The following is a 24,259-nucleotide window of genomic DNA, read 5'->3' as shown; positions in this document are numbered from 1 at the left end:
AGCCACTGTCAATTTAGTCTTATGCCTTCTATAATATTTAATTTGAATCAGAAAATTTCCCAAGGGTTTTGGAAAGAAAAAAGGAATTTGAAGTTTTACATAGCTTCATTTGCTAAAACGCATAGAGGTACCACCCAACAAGTTTGAATGCCTTGCTAATTTTAAACACTCAGGGGAAAAATAGAACAGTTTAAAGGAAACTCTCAGAAATTAGTGTCTGACTTCTTTTAACTGTTTCTTCCTTAGAAAATAGTACCTTTTAATTAATTTTAAAAAGAACATTACACATCTGGAGAAGGTTATCAATTCACCAGTCTTTCAATAAATGGGTAGAGGAAATCATAGCCTATATCTTTTTTTAATACTTGACCAGATTGTATGTATTCTGAAGTTCACCAATATGCTTTTCGGAGTATATTTTTATAGATATGTGGCTCAATACGTATTTCAAAGCTCTCAACCAAAAAGTGCTATTATATATCAAGTGGCAGTGAAATGATCTGAGCAGGTGTTAGATTAAACATAAGAATTACATATCGTAGTTATATGAAATTTCTCAGTTCTCTCAGATCTCCAAGAATAGTTTGGATAGAATAGTTAATATAGGTTAAAGTTCTTCACATTCTTTGCAGACTCCATATCTATGGGTAGTGCTTGTTCTCTTTTGCATCTAGTAAAAAGCTTTGGAGGTTGTGGTTTTTTTAGTGAAAGCTTTTTTTAACCTGAACATTCTATTAATAAACATGAAGGGAATGTCTTCCATATTCGGAACATTATGGTATGAGCAGCAGCAAATTTAAAAAGTAAGCCATGGTTACAGTTTTGAGCACATCTTACAGCCTTTTGGAAACAGAGACCATAAACAAGAGTACAGTAGAGCTTCCAGGGAGGTTTATAGTCCTTGACAGAGGAAATAACTAATGCTGCCGAATCTTCAGAGAAGAATCCTTTTATCTTGGATGATAATACTGAATGCCTTATATCAAATAATTTACAGATGTGAAATTTCCACCAAGAAACATTTTGCCATTCTACATACATTTCTGTTAAACCAACACAGACTGAATTAAGTTTGTTCTGAGCAGTATTTGCTTATATCTCTGGTGGTTTCGTTTTTCTCATGTAGACCTGGTTGCATAAGCACCCACTGGTACACCTGCATTATTTATCCCAGGAGTTATGATGTTAACTTTAAGGTGAATGCTTGTAAAGTGGTTAAGAATTCAGATTCAGAGACTCAGTATAACCTTTTTAAAAATCTGACTTTTTTATTGTGCTTGTTTCAGAAAAAGGTGGTGCTGGAAAAAACTGTAACATTGTTAAGAGGTGCTTCAGGATTATCACTCATGTAATACTTACCCTCTCCTTCTCTTGCCTAGATATTTCATTGTCCTAAACTTGTTCTGCCCCACCCAAACCCTCCCGTATTTTTCTTGGTTCCTTCATTTTCTCCCATGGAAACTTGTCTGTCTTGGGTCTCATCACCCAAGTGTGTGGCTACTGTAATCCCCTTTTGGCTTGTATAGAATTCATGCAAAATGTTTTTTGTATGCATATTTTATTAGAAAAACTAATACATACTAAGGGTTAAGAGGTAGTCTTAGGTAATATGCAATGCATTAAATTGGAGCCTTTGGAAGACAGTTCATCTTTTATTTTTTTCGTTGGTTCTCAGTACCTGTCTGTTAACCAAATGGATCAAAGCCAACTTAGTGTGCTCATTAAAAATAAAGAAAGTATTAGGGGAGGGGAATTTTTTATAAACCGGTCTTCCAAATGACTCTGACAAGTAACTATCCAGTATGAAAGCCACTCAAATTATTAGTGTCTATGCTAATTGGAGCTTAAGTCCAATGAGAAAATACTATACAGAAAGCAGAATTGTTGATGCCTCTCATCACAGATCAGCCATTGAAAGGTGTATGCAAATAAACATTATACCATAGACTCCACAGATGGGTTTTACAACACAAGAATTCAGAACAGTAGTTTCCAACTAGACATTATAATTACTTTTATTAGCTCCCTGTTACTGCTACATTACCACACATTTGGTGGCTTATAACAATGCAAATTTATTATCTTACAGCTCTGGAGGTCAAAGTCCAAAATGAGTCTTACTGATCTAAAATCAATGTGTCAGCACAGCTGTGTTTTTTTCTAGAGGCTCTAGGGGAAAATCCTTTTTCTTGCCTTTTCCAACTTCTAGAGGCTGCCCACATTCCTTGGCTCAAAGCCAACAATGACTAAGTTGTCCATACACTGCATCACTATGACACTGACTCTCCTGCCTCCCTCGTTCACTTATGGGATCTGTACAATTACATTGGCCCACGCAGACAGTCCAGGAAAATCTCATCTCAAACTCAGCTGTTTAACAATTTTAATTCCCCCCGGCCGTGCATCATTACATATTTATAGATTCTGTGGGTAGGACTTAGACACTTTTGGGGATCCATTATTCTGTATACCACCTCATGTATAGAACCTGTGGGGAGAAGAAGATGACTCAGCTATTTATACCTCACCTGTCAAATTGTAGGAGAGAGGAAGGGTTAGGACCATGGCATTATGGAGGTCATTCTGATGCAGAGCCAGAGCCCAGCACCACATATAAGCATGTACTCTTGGGTCTTGATATTGATGACACCATGGTGATCACTCACTATTCCTAGAATTCAAATGGAGCCCTGCTGTGGGGATTATGGCCAGCTGTCTAACCAAGAAGTTCTTATTTGTGGCAGTTTTACTTAACTCTGGTCAGACCACTCAAATTAAGAGAAATTTGAAATTTTCAGATCAGTCATATTAAATTTTATATCTGTACCTTCCTATTGCTGTCTTTTTGATGCTTCAAGTCAATTTTTATTTCAAACTTTTGCCAATTTTCATTTATTAGAATTAATTATACTAGCATTTCTCAGTGAAACATTGATTTATCTCAGTAGATAATGGAAAATGTGTCAAATGAAATGACATTTTATGCAGATTTTTAATATTTTAAAATATAAAAGTATTTATTATCACATAAAATTATAGGCACAAATAACTAGCTCACTTGTGCTATTAAGGCAACAGAGAATTCAAAGGTTATTTATATTTTTTAAAAATCACACAAAAACATGCAAAAAAATTATTGTCCAGACTTAGCACTTTGCTGTTTACATGGTGCATAAGAATAAAGTTAAGTAATCATGTTGAATGCATAAAGTTAAATAATACTATGAAAATTAAATTATAGGGAATGTAAAAATGGAATGTGACTAACATCATTATGGGCTAGAGTTGGTCAGGTACAGTTGAATAGAACAATTAGGGCTTGAGCTGAGCATTGTATTATGGTTAATATTTAATATTTAATTAAGTCATATGATTTATTAGAGTAAATCATAAGCAAGTAATGATTTAAGCAAATCACAGAACTAACAAGTGAGTTCTTTGTGCAAGACTGGCAAAAAATAAGAGCTGTGCTGAAATTTAGAATTAAAGTATAGTGTGTTTGGATCCACCAGAGGGCAGGCAGCAGAAGCAAAGAAGAACTACAATCCTGCAGCCTGTGGAACAAAAACCACATTCACAGAAAGAGAGACAACATGAAAAGGCAGAGGGCTATGCACCAGATGAAAGAACAAAATAAAACCCCAGAAAAACAGCTAAATGAAGTGGAGATAGGCAACCTTCCAGAAAAAGAATTCAGAATAATGATAGTGAAGATGATCCAGGACCTCGGAAAAAGAATGGAGGCAAAGATCGAGAAGATGCAAGAAATATTTAACAAAGACATAGAAGAATTAAAGAACAAACAAACAGAGATGAACAATACAATAACTGAAATGAAAAATACACTAGAAGGAATCAATAGCAGAATAACTGAGGCAGAAGAACGGATAAGTGACCTGGAAGACAGAATGGTGGAATTCACTGCCAGGGAACAGAATAAAGAAAAAAGAATGAAAAGAAATGAAGACAGCCAAAGAGACCTCTGGGACATTAAACGCAACAACATTCGCATTATAAGGGTCCCAGAAGGAGAAGAGAGAGAGAAAGGACCTGAGAAAATATTTGAAGAGATTATAGTCAAAAACTTGCCTTACATGGGAAAGGAAATAGCCACCCAAGTCCAGGAAGTGCAGAGAGTCCCGGGCAGGATAAACCCAAGGAGAAACACGCCGAGACACATAGTAATCAAATTGACAAAAATTAAAGACAAAAATTATTGAAAGCAACAAGGGAAAAACGACAAATAACATACAAGGGAACTCCCATAAGGTTAACAGCTGATTTCTCAGCAGAAACTCTACAATCCAGAAGAGAGTGGCATGACATATTTAAAGTGATGAAAGGGAAGAACCTACAACCAAGATTACTCTACCTGGCAAGGATCTCATTCAGATTCGACAGAGAAATCAAAAGCTTTACAGACAAGCAAAAGCTAAGAGAATTCAGCACCACCAAACCAGCTCTACAACAAATACTAAAGGAACTTAGCTAAGTGGGAAACACAAGAGAAGAAAAGGACCTACAAAAACAAACCCATAACAATTAAGAAAATGGTAATATGAACATAACATTTGATAATTACCTTAAATGTGAATGGATTAAATGCTCCAACCAAAAGACACAGGCTTGCTGAATGGATACAAAAACAAGACCCATCTATATGCTGTCTACAAGAGAGCCACATACATACTGAAAGTGAGGGGATGGAAAAAGATATTCCATGCAAATGGAAATCAAAAGAAAGCTGGAGTAGCAATACTCAGATAAAATAGACTTTAAAATAAAAAATGTCACAAGAGACAAGGAAGGACACTACATAACGATCAAAGGATCAATCCAAGAAGAAGATACAACAATTAGAAATATATATGCACCCAGCATAGGAGCACTTCAATACATAAGATAACTGCTAACAGCTATAAAAGAGGAAATCGACAGTAACACAGTAATAGTGGGGGACTTTAACACCTCACTTACAGCAATGAGCAGATCACCCAAACAGAAAATTAATAAGGAAATAGAAGCTTTAAATGACACAATAGTCCAGATAGATTTAATTGATATTTGTAGGACTTTCCATCCAAAAACAGCAGATTACACTTTCTTCTCAAGTACACATGGAACATTCTCCAGGATAGATCAATCACATCTTGGGTCACAAATCAAACCTCAGTGAATTTAAGAAAATTGAAATCATATCAAGCATCTTTTCTGACCACAACGCTATGAGATTAGAAATAAGTTACGGGGGAAAAAATGTAAAAAACACAAATACATGGAGGCTAAATAATATATTACTAAATAACCAAGAGATCACTGAAGAAATCAAAGAGGAAATCAAAAAATACCTAGAGACAAATGACAATGAAAACACGATGATCCAAAACCTATGGGATGCAGCAAAAGCAGTTCTAAGAGGGAAATTTATAGCAATACAAGCCTCCCTGAAGAAACAAGAAAAATCTCAAACAATCTAACCTTACACCTAAAGGAACTAGAGAAAGAAGAACAAAGAAAACCCAAAGTTAGTAGAAGGAAAGAAATCATAAAGAACAGAGCAGAAATAAATGAAATAGAAACAAAGAAAACAATAGCAAAGATCAATAAAACTAAAAGCTGGTTCTTTGAGAAGATAAACAAAATTGATAAACCATTAGCCAGACTCATCAAGAAAAAGAGAGGACTCATGAAAAAGGAGGAGTTGCAGCAGACACCACAGGAATACAAAGCATCCTAAGAGACTACTACAAGCAACTCTATGCCAATAAAATGGACAACCTGGAAGAAATGGACAAATTCTTAGAAAAGGATAACCTTCCAAGACTGAACCAGGAAGAAACAGAAAATATGAACAGACCAATCACAAGTAATGAAATTGAAACTGTGATTTAAAATCTTCCAACAAACAAAAGTCCAGAACCAGATGACTTCACAGGTGAATTCTATCAAACATTTAGAAAAGAGCTAACACCCATCCTTCTCAAACTCTTCCAAAAAATTGCAGAGGAGGGGACACTCCCAAACTCATTCCATGAGGCCACCATCACCCTGATATCAAAACCAGACAAAGATACTACAAAAAAAAGAAAATTACAGACCAGTATCACTGATGAATATAGATGCAAAAATCCTCAACATAATACTAGCAAACAGAATCCAACAGCACATTGAAAGGATCATACACCATGATCAAGTGGGATTTAGCCCAGGGATCCAAGGATTCTTCAATATACACAAATCAATCAATGTGATACACCATATTAACAAATTGAGGAATAAAAACTGTATGATCATCTCAATAGAGGCAGAAAAAGCTTTTGACAAAATTAAACGCCCATTTATGATAGAAACTCTCCAGAAATGGGCATAGAGGGAACCTACCTCAACATAATAAAGGCCATATATGACAAACCCACAGCAAACATCATTCTCAACGGTGAAAAACTGAAAGCATTTCCTCTAAGATCAGGAACAAGACAGGGATTTCCACTCTCTCCAGTATTATTCAACATAGTTTTGGTAGTACTAGCCATAGCAATCAGAGAAGAAAACAAAATAAAAGGAATACCAATTGGAAAAGAAGAAGTAAAACTGTCACTGTTTGCAGATGACATGATACTATACATAGAGAATCCCAAAGATGCCACCAGAGAATTACTTGAGCTAATCAATGAATTTGGTAAAGTTGCAGGATACAAAATTAAGGCACAGAAATCTTTTGCATTCCTATACACTAACATAAGGAAACACTCCCATTTACCATTGCAACAAAAAGAATAAAATACCTAGGAATAAACTTATCTAGGGAGATGAAAGACCTATATGCAGAAAACTATAAGATACTGATGAAAGAAATTAAAGATGATACCAACAGATGGAGAGATATACCATGTTCTTGGATTGGAAGAATCAATATTGTGAAAATGACTATACTACCCAAAGCAATCTACAGATTGGATGCAATCTCTGTCAAATTACCAATGGCATTTTTTACAGAACTAGAACAAAAAAATCTTAAAATTTGTATGGAGACACAAAAGACCCCAAATAACCAAAGCAGACTTGAGCGAAAAAAATGGAGCTGGAGGAACCCGACTCCCTGATTTCAGACTATACTACAAAGCTACTGTAATCAAGACAATATGGTACTGGCACAAAAACAGAAAGATAGATCAGTGGAACAGGATAGAAAGCCCAGAGATAAACCCATGCACCTATGGTCAACTAATCTATGACAAAGGAGGCAAGGATATACAATGGAGAAGAGACAGTTTCTTCAATAAGTGGTGCTGGGAAAACTGGACACCTACATGTAAAAGAATGAAATTTGATCACTCCTTAACACCATACACAAAAATAAACTCAAAATGGATTAGAGACGTAAATGTAAGACCACACTATAAAACTCTTAGAGGAAAACATAGGAAGAACACTCTTTGACATAAGTCACAGCAAGATCTTTTTTGATCCACCTCCTAGAGTAATGGAAATAAAAACAAAAATAAACAAATGGGACCTAATGAAACTTAAAAACTTTTGCAAAGCAAAGGAAACTACAAACAAGATGAAAAGACAACCCTCAGAATGGGAGAAAATATTTGCAAACAAATCAGTGGACAAAGGATTAATCTCCAAAATATATAAACAGCTCATGCAGCTCAATATTAAAAAAACAACCCAATCAAAAAATGGGCAGAAGACCTAAATAGACATTTCTCCATAGAAGACATACAGATGGCCAAGAGGCACATGAAAAGCTGCCCAACATCACTAATTATTAGAGAAATGGAAATCAAAACTACATTGAGGTATCACCTCACACCAGTTAGAATGGGCATCATCAGAAAATCTACAAACAACAAATGCTGGAGAGGGTGTGGAGAAAAGGGAACCCTTTTGCACTGTTGGTGGGAATGTAAATTGATACAGCCACTATGGAGAACAGTATGGAGTTTCCTTAAAAAACTAAAAATAGAACTACCATATGACTCAGCAGTCCTACTACTGGGCATGTACCCAGAGAAAACCATAATTCAAAAAGACACATGCACCCCAGTGTTCATTGCAGCACTGTTTACAATAGCCAGGTCATGGAAGCAACCTAAATGCCCATTGACAGACAAATGGATAAAGAAGATGTGGTATATATATATCCAATGGAATATTACCCAGCCATTAAAAGGAACTAAATGGGGTCATTTCTAGAGACGTGGATGGATCTAGAGACTGTCATACAGAGTGAAGTAAGTCAGAAAGAGAAAAACAAATATCGTATATTAACGCATATATGTGGAACCTAGAAACATGGTACAGGTGAACTGGTTTGCAGGGCAGAAATAGAGACACAGATGTACAGAACAAAGGTAGGGACACCAAGGGGGGAAAGTGGCAGTGGGCCGGTGGTGGTGTGATGAATTGGGAGATAGGGATTGACATATATACACTAATATGTGTAAAATGGATAACTAATAAGAACCTGCTGTATAAAAAAATAAATAAAATTAAATTCAAAAATTCAAAAAAAGAAAATACAGTGTGTTTGGCGGGCTCTGCTTTTAGAATTTTTAAAGGTTTATTTTTTTCATCAAACTGTTGTAGATCTAGGAATTCCTGTCCTTAAAATGAAATAACACTTTTCTGAAAAGACCCAGCATAAGAAGAAATGAAAAATTGTTTCCTATTTTATGATTATACCCCTGGAGGTAATTCTTTTTTCTTTGGTGTGTTACGTGAAAGATAATCTGAGCTAACCTATCTCAGAGCTTACTGGCTATCAGACTTTGTGCTTTGAACCAAGTGGTTGATTTAATTTTTCCTCTCCCTGAGAGCTAAATAAGGAGAGGAACCCTAAGTATCCACTGCTGTCCCCTAGTGGGGTAGAGTCTAAAATCAGAGCAATAGTGGGCAGAAATAATTTAACGAAACAACAGAATAGGAGTTAGAGTTAGATTTTGCCATAAGTTGGACGGAGAGTTAACTCAAGTAGCAGTGGGTGGTAGGATTACATTTATCTCACCGGAAATCTTGTAATGACTCCTTTCCTGTTTGCGTGGCATCGTCTTCAGTAAACTCTTAGAGAAAACAAGCAAAAGGTACCACAACTCAATGAAAAGGTGGGTGGCCAGTATCCTGTATAGAACTGGTACTGTGTTCTTGAAGAGCTGGATTTATTTCTGGACATCAACATTTTTTAAATCAATGCATCCTTCTCTATCCAACAAATGCCTGCCATAACCAATAATATGTTGGCATGTCCATTTTCAGCTTGTAGTACAAAATAAATGAAAGCCAAGGACATTACAATTGGGAGGGAAGGAAAACTATTATTTAAAAGGCTTTTAAATGATGTCACTATATGTTCTTTTAACAACATCCTCTAAAAGCCTTTGAAAAAACAGTCCCTTCCTCCCTCAGTTGTTAACAAAGACCATGCTAGGGACTGCTCTTTAAAAGGCTGTTAAATGGTGATACTATATTTTTTAACATCAACATCATTTAGAAACCTTTTAGAGAACAGTCCTCTTCACCCACAACTAACAGAGAGGGGAAAAAAAAAAAAAGGACATGGGGGAAGGGATTACTGTTTTAAAGGCCTTTGGATGGTACTATCAATAAATACAGCAATATTGTTTTAAATGCCCTTCTCCAATGGTGATTCAGCTTTTTGATATGTACCTTTAACCTCAGGACCTTATGTTATCTGACAGATTGATGTTTTAATGTTGACAGGAAACTCAATTTACTAATAATCCCGATAATGCCTTTTATTGAACAGTTTAAAAATCAATTTCACATATACAGTCTCATTTTATCCTCAAAACAGCTCAGTGAAGCAGACAGGACGTGTATAATTAGCCCCATTTTACAGAGGAGAAAAACAGAAGCTAAGTGAGGTTGTGATTTAGCTAAGTTCTCACTACTAATATATGACTGAGTTGAAACCATAACCCAGGGCTTCTGACATTTGATCTAGTGCCCCATTCAGCTGCTTCTGGTTACCTTTGTTACTTTTTTTTTAGTGATATTCTTCATTGCTCTTTTCAACATGTCCAAACAGTAAGAGTTAATTCCTTATAATTAGTATAAAAGTGGGATTCTGTAATTTCAGTACTGAAGGTAGATATGTAGATGGTAGGAGTTTTTTAATACTGTAATCCTGATGAAGTAAAGAAGTATAAAATATCTCAAAGCGTAGTAGTCTTCCTATGATGTTAGGACATTCAGACTTATCTTGAGATTCCTCATCACTTCATAAATGGTGTGTGCTTATGAAATTCTCACTTGAAATCCACTTTCAGATATCTAGTTTATTAAATAACTGATAATTTAAAAATCTGATCTCATTTTATTGATTTGCTTTTGAAGGTTATTCTGGTGACTAAGGCTACTGATTCATAATTAAGGTCATATTCAAAAAGGTTTCCTCGGTTATCATTAATCTTCGGAAAGAAGTAATAAATGCTGGTTCTTCCCACTTCCTGTAGTTCTCTGAAAAAGAGGAAAAAATCTCCCCACTAGCTTGCGTGACTGACCTTTATTTTCCTTTATCATAAGGAATACTTTGTGTTTATTGGAAAAGGAATTGTAGATTATTACTTGACAGAAATGACACTTAAAAATGTTCAATTCTAATCTTAGTCCCGCCAATGTTTTTCCCTTATGCCAATAAACATTGTCTTTAATGACAATTAAAGAAGAGTACTTTCATCTACAAAACACTTTCATATGAAGTATCTCACTGAATCCTTATAAAAACGATCCTACAAATTAAGTAATATTACTTTTTTTTTTTACAAATTCATGCTCAAAGAAGTTAAATAATTTTCTTCTCATCAATAACTTGAAGGTCTTCTAACTTAAAATTTAATGTTTTCTTACTTACCACTGCCAGCACTAACTCTACCTGACAAGAGGGAAGCCATAGCCTTTCTTGCTTCTGAAGAAAGATGTTTCATATGTCAAATATAGGGAAAGCCTGAGAACACATGGACCAGTGCAAGAGTACAAGCACCTAGGCCCCAATCCTAGGTATTGATCCAGAAAAATTCCTAGTCGGGTGACTCTACTGAAAATAAAGCCCGGTCATCAGAGGTTTTGCTGCCAAAGACGTGGACTCCAAAGATTCAGAGGTTCCTGTGTAGTAAATCAAGATGTTCTACCCATCCCTACCTCCTCACTGAAGAATTTAAAACATTTATGCACAGATCAGGAAAAGAAAAAAATATATATATATATATGTATATGTATGTATAAATATACGTTTGTGGGGGTGTGAGAGAACGTGTGAGCAAGTGTGCATGCTAGGTCTGTGGTCTCAGAGGACCCATTTCCCCAAACTTGCCCTATGTCAGGAATTCCACAGCAATGTATGGTTTGTCTGACTGACATCTGTGATGTAGAAAGGATCCTTTCCTTCTTTGTCAGATTCAAAGAAAGCATCCCTGGAGAGCCCTGTTATTTAAAATTAAAGTAGCAGTAATAAAACTGCCTTTCCAATTTGTACGTCAACTAAGACATACTTCTTTTTCTTCCTCTAGGACTTCATCTAGATGAGATCCATATCCCTCTGTCTCCTAAGTTACAGTTCATTTAAGTGCAAGCAGCATGGCTGGTTTTTAGATGCTGTGGCCCCATTGTGAAATGTGTGGAACAACTACCAATCCCCTCACATACTTTTATAAAGTACTGTTATATAGCCTGGCTTTCCTCTGAGAATCTCCCTTTGGATCTTGCTGTCCCATAACAAATATTCTCAGCATGACCTCACTCACAATTCTCTAGAATTCTTTGACGAAATCATTATTACCAGCAAGATGGTTTGTATGAAGCTCCCAGATGTTTCATCTAGGCCATTCCCTTTTCATCCTCATGTTCCTTCCTCATATGAGGCCCATTCCATCTTCCTATGCCCTTTTCCTTTCCTTGTCATTCTCATCTTGGGATCTCTTAATCATTTACCCACATTCAGTGAAGATCTTTGCATCTTCCACATAATCTCGTCAGCCCACCATCATCCTGGAACATCTCACTGTACATATTTTCAACCTGTGCAATATGTAACCTCACAGCCTCTTGATCTGTTCAGTACCGATAACTTTGACCTGTACTGAATTTCAACCACATACTCTTTCATTTCAACTCTGAAATCATGTCTCACTCCCGTACTTGTGCCTGTCATGTTAACATCTTCAGGCCCTTCACTCCTCTAGATTTTTGTATATTTAGCCTAGATTTACAACAACCCTAAAAGATAGGTCGTAGTTTCCCCACTTCACAGATGTGAAAATTGAGGTCTCTAAAGCATGAGTAACTTTTTTAGTGTCATAGGATTAGTAAATTGCAGAGCCAGAGGTTCAGCTCATCTGTCTGGCTTCAAAGCTCAGCACTTTCTACCCCTCCTCACTGAGCGTATAAGGGAGGTACACTTTTAAGAGAATTATTTTTACAAGAGCCTGTCGTACAGATTGGAGTGGAAGGAATCTAGAGACAGGGAGGCCAATTTGAATGGGCAAGCAGAAATAAAAGGGGAGCAAAAGATAGGGAGGGACACCAAATTGTTAATTATGGTTAAACCTGAGGGGATTTTACTTGTATTTCCATACTGTTTGAAATTGTTTTCAATAAACATGCACTTCTTTTGCAATTTTAAATTTTAAAAAACGTTTTAATGTTTTAAGTGTCATTGATGACTTGAACTAAGCTGGTGGTAGACAACAGAAAAGAAGAAAATGAATACAAGAGACATCAAACTTCTCAAGTAATTGTTGGAGGGAAATAAGAATGTCAAAGACAATGTCAAGGTTCTGAGCTTGGTTCCAAAGGAAGGGAACACTAACATTTTCTTTTTTTATATGATATTGATATTGTCAGTGAGAAAGCAGTAGAACTAAAGGTCAAATGATTATCACATCTATCAAATAACACAACACATAATTGTTTGTGCTTACATAAACTGTTCTGGTTCTGACAAAATTTATTGTAACCAATTATTGGAACCTTTCTGCTAAACACTTTGGAAACCAGATTGTTTTGTTTTTATTAGCACCCTTAAACCAAAAGTCAAAAAGGAAATATGAAAAAAAATAGTAGAACATATCTAAGAATAGTATAACGTATCTACATCCATAGTTCTGGAACTGTTTTTCTATGAAAGTGGTAAATAAAGGTATATACACATCACTCTGGATTTCAGATTTATAAAAGGTAGTATATTGACAGTGAGACATAGGTTTATCTTTGGGGAGGGGAAAGGATAGGCTATTATTATAAAGTAATTTCCTCCTCATCTCAACACCAATGGAAATTGAATACATCCTCTGTGGGGATCAGCAAACATTTGTAAAGGGCCAGATAGTAAATATTTTTAGCTTTGCCGAGCACAGCCACTCAACTCTGCCATTGTGGTAAAACAGCCAGAGGTCATGCAGAAATGGATGAATGTGGCTGCGTTCCAATGAAACTTTATTTGTGGACATTGAATTAGAATGTCTTATAATTTTAGTGTCACAAAAATGTTAGTTTTATTTTTTTCAACCATTTAAAAATGTAACAACCATTCTTAGCTCACAGACTATACAAAAACAGGCAGTGGACTGGGTTTGATCCACAGGCCAAGTTTGCTGTAGCCTGCTTAATACCATGTGTGAAGTAAGGTTTTCATTAAATGTTTGTTGATAATTACTCAGATCTTTCTGTAAATACATTTTTATTTATTACCAAAATAAGAGGTGAAAAGTCTCACGTTTTTCATTGTATATACTGATGACTAAAATAAAATAGGAGCAAGGAACACAGTTACTTTCTAGAATACCTAAATATACATATGTAAGGAGGAAGTTATCTTTAGAAGTATAAACCATTTATTTAAAGTAATATTCGATGGAAAAATGAAATATACTTCTTTGAATGTTATGTTTATAGTTCTAGCTAACAGTTAAGCAAATTTGCCCTTTGCTTTTTTAAATCCTGTACTAGGTACTAGACCCAATACTGTAGATTAAAGATAAAATAGGCTCACTTTCTACAGTTTACTGGGTGAATAAGACAATACTGTAGCTTTCTGCATTACAGTTCTTACCAGTTGAGATTTACACTGGTTTAAAAAGTGCTAATTTTAGGGCTTCCCTGGTGGCGCAGTGGTTGGGAGTCCGCCTGCCGATGCAGGGGACACGGGTTCGTGCCCCGGTCTGGGAAGATCCCACATGCTGTGGAGTGGCTGGGCCCGTGAGCCATGGCTGCTGGGCCTGCGCGTCCGGAGCCTGTGCTCTGCAAGGGGAGAGGCCACAACAGTGAGAGGCCCGCCTACCGCAAAAAAAAAAAGTGCTAATTTTAAAGATGAAACTGTATCTCTGTTTACAATCTGGTCATTTTTTATAAATCATATATCTAAATAGATACTGCTGTAAAATAAGCCAAACAAAACTAGGAACAAAGAGAGCAGTTTATATACTGCAGATCTTCATATTTTTGGAGTCTAAAAACAGAATAGATTGATAATACTTAAAAATGATTGTCTGAATGTGGATTAAAGCAAAAAGGACTAGAAGATACTGTTTTCATAAAGCTTTACATGGAAGTGTCATCTCTGAAATAGTAATGCAGATGTTGAACAAGGTTTATTTTTAGGCACTTGATAATCCATGTTTTATTTTCAGTTCTCATTTAAATTTTATAATTCAATCATTTTGAACAGCTATGTTCAAAAGAAGTTTTACAACTTTAATCTTAATAATCTCAAAAAAAGCAGACATGCTATGCCATAAAATAACTATTAGTGACTAGTTTGTATCCTATAAATCTAACTTGAGTTGATAATATGGTCCATTACCAGCTAACTGCACAGAGTATTTTTCATTTTACACTCTTCGGTTACTTTTTAGTGAAGTGTTAAAAAATATGAAGCTTTTCTCCTCTCTAAAATTGCACGCTGTCTGTCTGTTATTAGGGAGATAACAGCTCTTATAAATGTTTCAGTAAGCGCTAAGTAGACAGTTATGTGCACTCTCATTCCACGCTTATTTGCTTACTGTAATAAACTGATAAAATATGTGTGGTTTGTCTCTGTATCTACAGGCATCATGAGTCACATAGATTCCCTTTAGAAATAATGTTGTGTCTGCAAAATTGATTGGTTATTTTCATAAACCATCTAAAGGTACACAAATGACTTTTATTATTTAAACATATGCTGTGTAAAGATTTGTAGAGGATTCTCTCACTGTTACTTGATGCTTTTTGTTCTGTTAACTCTAGAAGAAGGCTTTTTATTTTAGAGTTATTATAGTTGGTGAATTAATTACCTCCTCAGGAATCGTGAAGATAACCCATGTCATTTGCTTATAATGCAGCTAAATTTTTAATTCTTTGAACATTAGTAGTTAAATAATTAAATCAAAACCATTGTTTTCAAATATTGTCTTTTATACTCTCCTATTTATACAAGTTTTAATATTTAATGGGAAATAATGCTTTTACCTGAACTAGATACTATAAGAAATAGTGTTTGGATCATAGAAGTACTTCTAATTATTAAGAAATATGGTATTTTTCATTTGTGTCCAATTATATCCAGTAGAAAATTTCTAGTCAAGTACCCAGGAGTGGAATTGCTGGGTCATATGGTAGTTCTATTTTTAGTTGTTTGAGAAACCTCCATACTGTTTTTCACCAAGTTACATTCCCACCAACAGTGTAGGAGGGTTCCCTTTTCTCTGCATCCTTCACCAATATTTGTTATTTGTGTTCTTTTTGAAGATAGACATTCTGACGGTTGTGAGGTGATATCTCATTTTGGTTTTAATTAGCATTTCTCTGATAATTAATGATGTTGAGCATCTTTTCATGTGCCTGTTAGCCATCTGTATGTCTTGTTTGGAGATATGTCTATTCAGTTCTTCTGCCCAGTTTATAATTGGGTTGTTTCTTTTTTTGATGTTGAGTTGTATGAGCTGTTTATATATTTTGGATATTAACCCCTTATTGATCATATCATTTGCAAATATTATCTCCTGTCCAGTAGATTGTCTTTCGTTTTGTTGACAGTTTCCTTTCTTGTGCAAAAGCTTTTAAGTTTAATTAGGTCCCATTTGTTTATTTTTGCTTTTATGTCCTTTGCTGTAATTCAAGTCTTTGATGTACAGAGTTGGTAGATTCGTATGGTTCAACCTAATAAGATGCCATGCCTGAGTCTCACCATAACATATCTACCAGGGCTTTAGGAAAAGGAGCAAGAAAGTGCCTTCTCCCATTATGAGTTTATTCCCCAGTCTCCCAGTTAGTGTCCTGAAATCTGACTAATCCTGATTAGTAGTTGAGTTGGGGGAGTTAAATGATAGAAACCGAATTTGAACTAGCTTAAGGAAAAAAAAAAAGGGAAGTTTCAGGAAGGAATGCTAGAGTATTTCACAGAAAACCAAGCTTCAGGAAGGGTAGGAATGTCAGCTTCAAGAACCATCCAAACCAAAGATACCAGCAGGACTCTGTCTCTCACCTGTTCTTTGTTTATTTCTTACTGAGCAATATGGCAGGAAATGTGGCCACAGACATTAGAGTTTTAAATCTCAGAATTTTAGCCACTTGAGAGAGACTGGCTCAACTTCCTAAGTCCCAAATCCAAAAATCCTAGGAAAGGAACTCATTGGCCAGGTGCCCATTCCTGAACCAGTTTATGTGGTCAGGTCATGAGGTGGCATAAGAACATGCCAGCTCCATCAAGAACTGAATGTGGCAACATTCCTAGAAGATGGTAGATGTGTTGAGCAGACAATCCCATATATAACCACTACAGGGTAGAACACTGGGGAGAAAGGTCCTTCAAAATACCAGCACTTAGTCTTGAACCAGATAAAAGCTACCCTGAAACATTGAACTCTGATTCCTCAGTGTCTTTCATAAAACTTACTTGATACTTTGTTATCAGCCATCAGAACACATCATGATACATCAGAACCTCATAGAAACAATTAGCCAGGTCATAACACCAACTTTAATAAAGGAAAGTGAAAAAAAAAAGTAGCTTCTTTGTCAAGTAGACTTCTCATTAGCAAAGCGTGCTAACCCAGGTGGTGCCATTGTGCACATTCCATAAAGGCACCCTTGAATGTAAGCTAGGTTTTTAGATCTTATCCACCTCTCAGTCAGTTACCACTGCACAGCTGTACACGATACTCCTACTCAACATTAATTTAGCTCTTTGGAGTAAGTGGATCTGGGAATTGTCGGATGACCAAAAAAAAAAAGAAAGGTAGGTACCAAAGAACTGTGAAGGGTATGAGATGTTACCTCACAAGTTAGCCTGAGACAATTTCATGGGTACTGGTAGAAGACACCAGACTCCTATGTCAAATACAAAGGACAGTTTATTACTCACAACAATAGCAAAAGCCAGGGTAACATCATTCTTGCCACTTCTCTGAGCCCCAGTTTTCACAGGATGATGCAATGAAGGCTAGGTAATGACTGCATATGCAGTGGGTTGCTTTAGAGGAGAGGATCCTTAGCATAGAAGATCCCAACCTTTCATAAGGGTCTGTTGGCAAACCTGTCCAACCTTTGCCCCAGAGGGAGGCACTTAACCCATTTCCAAAGACTGTTTGCTGTACATCCTTGAAAAGATTTTCAGGAACAAAGTTGTTAATACCTTTGCTTAGAAGATGTACAGAACTGTGAGAGATCTGTGGAGAGCTGTTCCTCAGGACAACAGGAGAAGGGGAGGGGAGAAGGAAGAATGTAACATGTATGCCCTTAGATCAGGGGTCAGCCACCTTTTTCTGTAAAGGGTCCAGATAGTAAATATGTTAGGCATTGCAACTACTCATCTCTTTCATTGTAGAGCCAAAAAGCAACCACCCACAATATGTCAAAGAACAGAATGGCTGTGTTCCAATAAAACTTTATAAAACAAGCAGCAGGTGGTATTTGGCTTGTGGGCTGTAGTTTGCTGTCTCCTCCCCAAGATGATCTGTTTTGTTCAAACTTAAGTATCTACCTCCTTTCTTAAACTTAAACCCTCATTTTCACAGCCCCAGTCTAGGTCATTCACTAATTAATTTACTTTTTATGTGTTTTTTTAACATTTAATAAAATAATTGTTATTTATAAATTGTGAAGTAAGAAAAGCCATTCATGACATTTAGCATCTTAGAATATAAGCAGCCACAGATCATGTATATGTTTCTGAAATATAAGTAAGTAATCTGATGTACAAATGTTGAACTAAAATCTTGCTTTCTTGTCAGGATTGTATTACATATGGAAATTGATGAAGTATTTATGAAACCTACTGGTTTGTTTATTTATTTGTTTGTTTGTTTGTTTGTTTTGCGGTACGCGGGCCTCTCACTGTTGTGGCCTCTCCCGTTGTGGAGCACAGGCTCCAGACGCGCAGGCTCAGCGGCCATGGCTCTCGGGCCCAGCCGCTCCGCGGCATGTGGGATCTTCCCGGACCGGGGCACGAACACGCGTCCCCCGCATCGGCAGGCGGACTCTCAACCACTGCGCCACCAGGGAAGCCCAACCTACTGGTTTTATTGAACAAAATATCACCTATGTAGTTTAGATAGTGGAGGAGGTTCGCTAAATATGACTTGTATGAACTTAGAAAATAGGTTAAAAAAAGCAATCAAACATTTTCAGTCAGCCCCTTTCTGTAGTTAAAAAAGTGTCTATTATTACCCCAAAGTACCATTTATGAGGTATTTATTGTGAAAGAAAACATAGGCCTCTTTGCACTATCATAGATAAGCTTTGAAGATTGTTAGGGAGGACCTTTTTTAGAAGTTAAAGTGCTTCTTGAACTTGGTTGAGTGTGGAAAGAATGTGTGGAGAGAATTACACTGTTTTTCTTCCTTTGCACATTCCTTAGCATTGTTTTAACTATTATAATAAAGGTGCAGAATTTTGAGACAAAGTAGAAAAAAACAAATATTTGGACCACGTGTCCCAGGGTTAGATTGAGAGAGAGAATCAGTTAACCAACTAAGACAAGGTGATAGCTCTTAAATGACTTAAGGCATACCTTCAGAGAACCTTATATGATATCCAGAGTGCTAATTCCTGGCTGCCTGTAATCCAGACTCTTGCTTTTGTTCTGCTTTTCTCATGGTGCTCTACACTTGCCTCTCTCCAACTTTATCATTCTGTGTATATGATATTAAACTCTTGGATTTTTGTTGATGAGTTTTAAATTATTATTATTATTATTAGGTTTTTACGTCATCAGATGTCAGTGGCATAGTGAGCATGTTGAACAGGTTAATATGTACTCTCACAATTATAATAGAAAACCTAGTTTGGGAGAGTACACTTGTTAGGAAAAAATCTTGATTAGGCCTGTTTAATCACAAATTGATTTTTTTTTTTTTTTAAAGCTTGCCCATGTCAGGTCAAGCCACATGCAATACTTTGACTTTGAATAGAAAGATAGCCACCATGTGATTTTAGAAAGGACTGTGTTTCTTCACTTAATATGCTGCCTCTGATTCCACTCACAGTTGAATTTAACTAAGAGTCTAAGGTTCAGTGGAAGCATAAACAGATGATTAGCCAAGAAAATATTGGCAGGGGTGGGTGGAGGAATAAGCGATGCTTTGTTTTACCAAACAGTTGAATCACATTGTAGGGCTATAAGAAATAAAACAGTGTGGTACTGGTTTAACAGCTCCATCAAGGTTCAAAAATGTCTCCAACTAAATAATTAGAATGTCTGCATTTATAGATCATTGAGGAAGAGCTAATCATTAAATCATGTACAGATGGTTTGTTAAGTATTTGGAGAAAAATAATTAAATATAGAGTAAATATACCTAAATCAATTCCTCATGAATTAAAAAATTAGAACCATGAAAGCTCCAGAAGAAAATGTAAGTGAATAGTTATCTGATCTTGAGGTAAGGAAGATCTTTTTAATCATTAAAGCAAAGGAAGAACCACCTTAAAAAGGAGGTCGTAGTCTTCAGTTTACAGTGAAAGAAATTCAGGGTGAAAAAAGTTAAAGCAGTCAGGATTGGAAATGAAAGTATAAGATGTTCGTTATAGACAGATTATAATATCTTACAGTTTGAAGGCCCAAAAAAATCAAATGACAAATTATTAAAACTAATAAGAAAATTGGCAAAATGTCCAAATATAGTGTACCTAAGAAGAAAGCAAAAACATTTATAAATTCTAAAAATATTGAATATATTTATATAACTAAGATTATTCTCTTCTTTTTAGATATAGATTGTCAAAATATTTTAATATATGCCTGCAGAGTACAGAAGAATTTTAATACTGTTTCAAAGGCATTTACTTTACATTTTTATATAATTTCTGATTTCATATCTATGTGTGTGATATCCTACTAATGTCTGTTATTGTGATTAATACTTTAGGGAAAACAGGAGTTAAGTGTTATGAATTTTTGTATATTTTTAAGAATTAATAGCTATAATCACTAATTCTTTTTTTTTTTTTCTTCTTTTTTCCATTGTGCAATAGGTTAGTACTCCTGTCTTTGTACCAGTGAAAACTCATGTGCTGCTTCATCGGATGAGTGGAAAAGGACTAGCTGCCCATTATTTCTTTCCAAGACAGCCTTGCGTTTTTGGTGATAATATGGTCTCTGTGCAAATAACATTGAATAATACCACTGATTGGAAGGTAGAAAATATCCACATAGGGGAAAAGAAACTTCCTGTGGGCATGCAAATGCATGTTTTTAATCCAATAGGTAAATAGTAATTCTCATTTAAAACTTTAACTGCATTTGATAATTAAATGTGTTCATTTTAAAAATAAAGTAGAATACATATTATTTTATTGACTATTAGCAAACTCAGTGTATATAAGTTTTTCCTTTTTAAACTGAACTTATCTTGTAAGATAAATACATGTCTTTGCCCTTAGTGAATTAGGTGCCAGCAATGGTAATACCAGTACTGATGAAAGACTGTGTCTGGAGAATCACAATTTCCTCCTATTTTCCTATCTGTATCACCTTCCCCCACCTCTATTTCTGGTCAGCTTCATTTCCTGCATGATTTTAGTCTGCCTTTGGGGTATTGTACCTTCCATATCTCTCCTTCCCCATTTCCCTTCATATTCCATAGATTGAAAAGTGAAGGGAGCAAAGACTGAGAGGGTATGTACTATTCTGTTTGTCTTCCTTTCCATACATAGAAGCTAGAATAGCCCACAGTATGTTACTGGTATTTTTACACATCATGTTTTTTTAATCTGTTGCCACCATTTAAAAATCAGTATTTTTTTTTTACATTAAAGGACAAACCAAGAAATCTCACCGTTCATGGATAAAGCACAAGATTATGGCAGTACAGGTGCTTTATTCCCAACTGCATGCAGCACAACCAGCCGATGCCAAGCCGGCTGCCCCTACCACGTAGCATGTGCTTTCCAGGCTACCTCAGTGCCCATGATATCATACTGTCTCTCCAGCTGTCATCCCCTTCCATTTTTTTAAGTGTTTTACAAAAAATACACCTTTTAAAACTTAAGTGTAACAATCGTACGGCTAACTTTGAGTTTAAAATAGTATAATAATTAGAATGTCTGTCTCTTTGTTTTGTGTAAGTGGAGGCAGTCCTACAGTTTAGTTGGGAGAAGCTTCAGGCAAAATCTTAATTAAAAGTGATATAAGGTTTCTGTCACTGAATCCTTGAAATATTACCATCAGAAGGCTCCAGGTAGTTCCTTTTTATAATACTTTAGGTGAGCAAAGCCTTTTGACCGGGTAACTCTGCCTTTATTCATTATTGTCTATCATATAGCTATTCTGTTTTTTCTCCCTCTTTGCCTGAGTGAGCTCTTTCACATTGTTGAATTCTCTCCTATCATTTTCATGAGTCATTCAGTAAAGAAGTCATTCTTTGTGTTATATTTTTCCACAAAGAAAAAAAAATTCCTAGATGAAATATGGTAGATTTTTATAAGCAACCAAAGTAGAGAGAAGTAGAGTTAAAGTAAGTTGATTTCAGAACCCATGTAATACCCTCTTTAAAAAATAATTTGGTAATTAAGACACTATTTAAAGACTACAGTGCCTGATTTTTATTGAATTATTTTATGAAGTTAATATATTGCTAAGGAATTAAAGAATATCCCAATTTGTATTCTTTTTTACTGCTTGAAATCCAGCTTTTTTTACCTAGTTAAAAAATTAATTTAGTTTAAAAAGTGTCACGCAGCTGATATATGCATTGTCTGAAGGTTGAAAATGTTATCCAAAGGTTAAAACAGTAGAACAGTGTTATGATGTCTTTGAGCTGGCATAATGAGTTGATGAGTTGACCTTTTGTTGGCCTATGTAGAATAGAAGAAATAAATATAATAAATTTCATAATGTGGCCTTAACACCAAAATAAAATATGAATATATGCCATTGCCTCAGTACTAGTAATAGGCTTTCTTTCCTTTTCTTTTCTTAGGCAAAGTTTTTGTAGTGTTTCGTTTGTTCTGTTGCCATTTATTGAATACCTTCAAGATACAGAATTCTTTCCCATGCAGTAATTTGTATGTAATACCACTTAGTCTCTTTCGTCAATAGGTAACAGTAGAGTTCAGAGTATGAAATATCTTAATTAGTCCCAAAAAAATCATAGGAATGCAACAAAGAACAAATACTGCATTTTCATTTTTTGTGAAATAAGGGAAGTAAGATATTTGTTTTATTTAATAAGTACATATGTATATGTTAAGGAGTCCAGCGGCTTTCTTATTTGTCACCAATCTGTTCTCTTCTTTCTCTATAATATGAGATGACTTTTGTCAGGATTTTGCATGAAACTGGATTCCTTGCAAGAATATTAGGAATAAAGTGCCATTTTTCCCAAAGAGATCATGTACATGAGAGGTTTAACACACACACACACACACACACACTCACTCACTCACTCACTCACTCACTCAAAGAGTAGCCTTAGGCTCTCGGCACTATATTCAGTGACTTTATGATTGACAAGTCTGAGTTCAGCTAAGATTTCACTAGTTACTGTACAACTGTCACATCAAAGTAGATGGCATCTTGTGTGATTTAATTTTTCATTATTAATGGTGCAGTGTAATAGAGCCAGTGTTTTTCAACCATTTCTACATAACCCTCTCATGTATATTGCAACGATCCAGAAGCAGTATTCAACTACAGACACCTGACTGAATAAACTTTTCAAATGTAGTAGGCTTCAAATATAAAAATCTATTATATGAATAATTTTATGCTGATCACTTTGCTCTTGAAGCATTCATATAATAAAACATACCATTGATCGTGAACTATCCTTCAGAATTAGTATGGCACTAAGCTCACAGTTAATTATCTTAAGACTGAGGAAGTTATGAAACTGTGTCAGACAGTGCCATCATCAAGGCATCTTGAGAACTGTCACTGTGTCAAATGAAATATGAGAATACGTGATGTAGAGAGATCTGAGTTCCGAATGCCATCATGCTTTGCAGATGACAGCATTTACTACCAATGTGGTGTCAGCTGCAAATAAGACCAAACCCCAGTATAGCTGTGGCACAGAAGAAAACATCCAGGATTCACTGAAGAATAGTTTTGAGCAATGTGACTGACAAAACTATGAACTGATAAGGTGTAGCTTTAGGAGAAGTGCAAGAAAACTATTATTATGGTAATTTACAATAAAGCTTGTTTGCCAGAGGTTAGGTAGCAAGTCTTCTGGTACTTAACATGCCATCCTGGTAAATGTTAGGTTTATAAACAAATTAAATTCAAACTGGAATCACCAAACCAACTAATAAGCAAGCAAACCAATAACACTTTAAAAATCAACATCAAACAAATACCTTCTTATAATGCCTAATCTTCATTGAGCCTTTGAGATGTAAAAACACTTAATATCTTAAGCTTATTGAATTGTTCTTTGGTCCTATCTGTACCATCGTTTCTGTAATGGTTAGCATTAAATGGCAAATTATACCTATCAACAAGCCCTAGAATAATCACAGTCTACTGGATTAGTGTATGCTTGCTAAAATATAACTACATCTAATGATATATATGCAGAAGAGATAAAACTAAATATAAAGCTACTGTGCAATACAACTGCAGTTATACTAGAGACTTTAAGCAAAGTAGAAATCAAAAGTGAATGGTTTCTATTTAAATATAATATATATACATAAATATACTTAATAGGTATATGTTTAAGATCCCTCATTATTCTAATGTACAGCATTACACTTTGACTCTGGAATCATAAGCAGAATAAAATGGTGTTATTGTTTGTCTTGAGTTTTA

The 24,259-nt window shown here is 35.5% G+C and overlaps 1 protein-coding gene across 2 annotated transcripts in view; it reads left to right on the top strand.

Annotated features, from left to right (window-relative positions):
• AP3B1 (adaptor related protein complex 3 subunit beta 1) overlaps positions 1-24,259 on the top strand; it is a 267,388-nt gene that overhangs the window by 207,081 nt on the left and 36,048 nt on the right. For both annotated transcript variants that reach the window (XM_081231538.1, XM_081231537.1), the window contains one exon: positions 20,479-20,710. In XM_081231538.1, the coding sequence (XP_081087664.1) occupies positions 20,479-20,710 (232 nt within the window). The remainder of the gene's footprint in view (positions 1-20,478; positions 20,711-24,259) is intronic.

This window comes from Mesoplodon bidens (assembly GCF_964165515.1).
Source record: "Mesoplodon bidens genome assembly, chromosome: 4".
Lineage (NCBI taxonomy): Eukaryota > Metazoa > Chordata > Mammalia > Artiodactyla > Ziphiidae > Mesoplodon > Mesoplodon bidens.
Note: the sequence above shows the minus strand (reverse complement) of the source record. Positions and strands in the feature narration are given on the sequence as shown.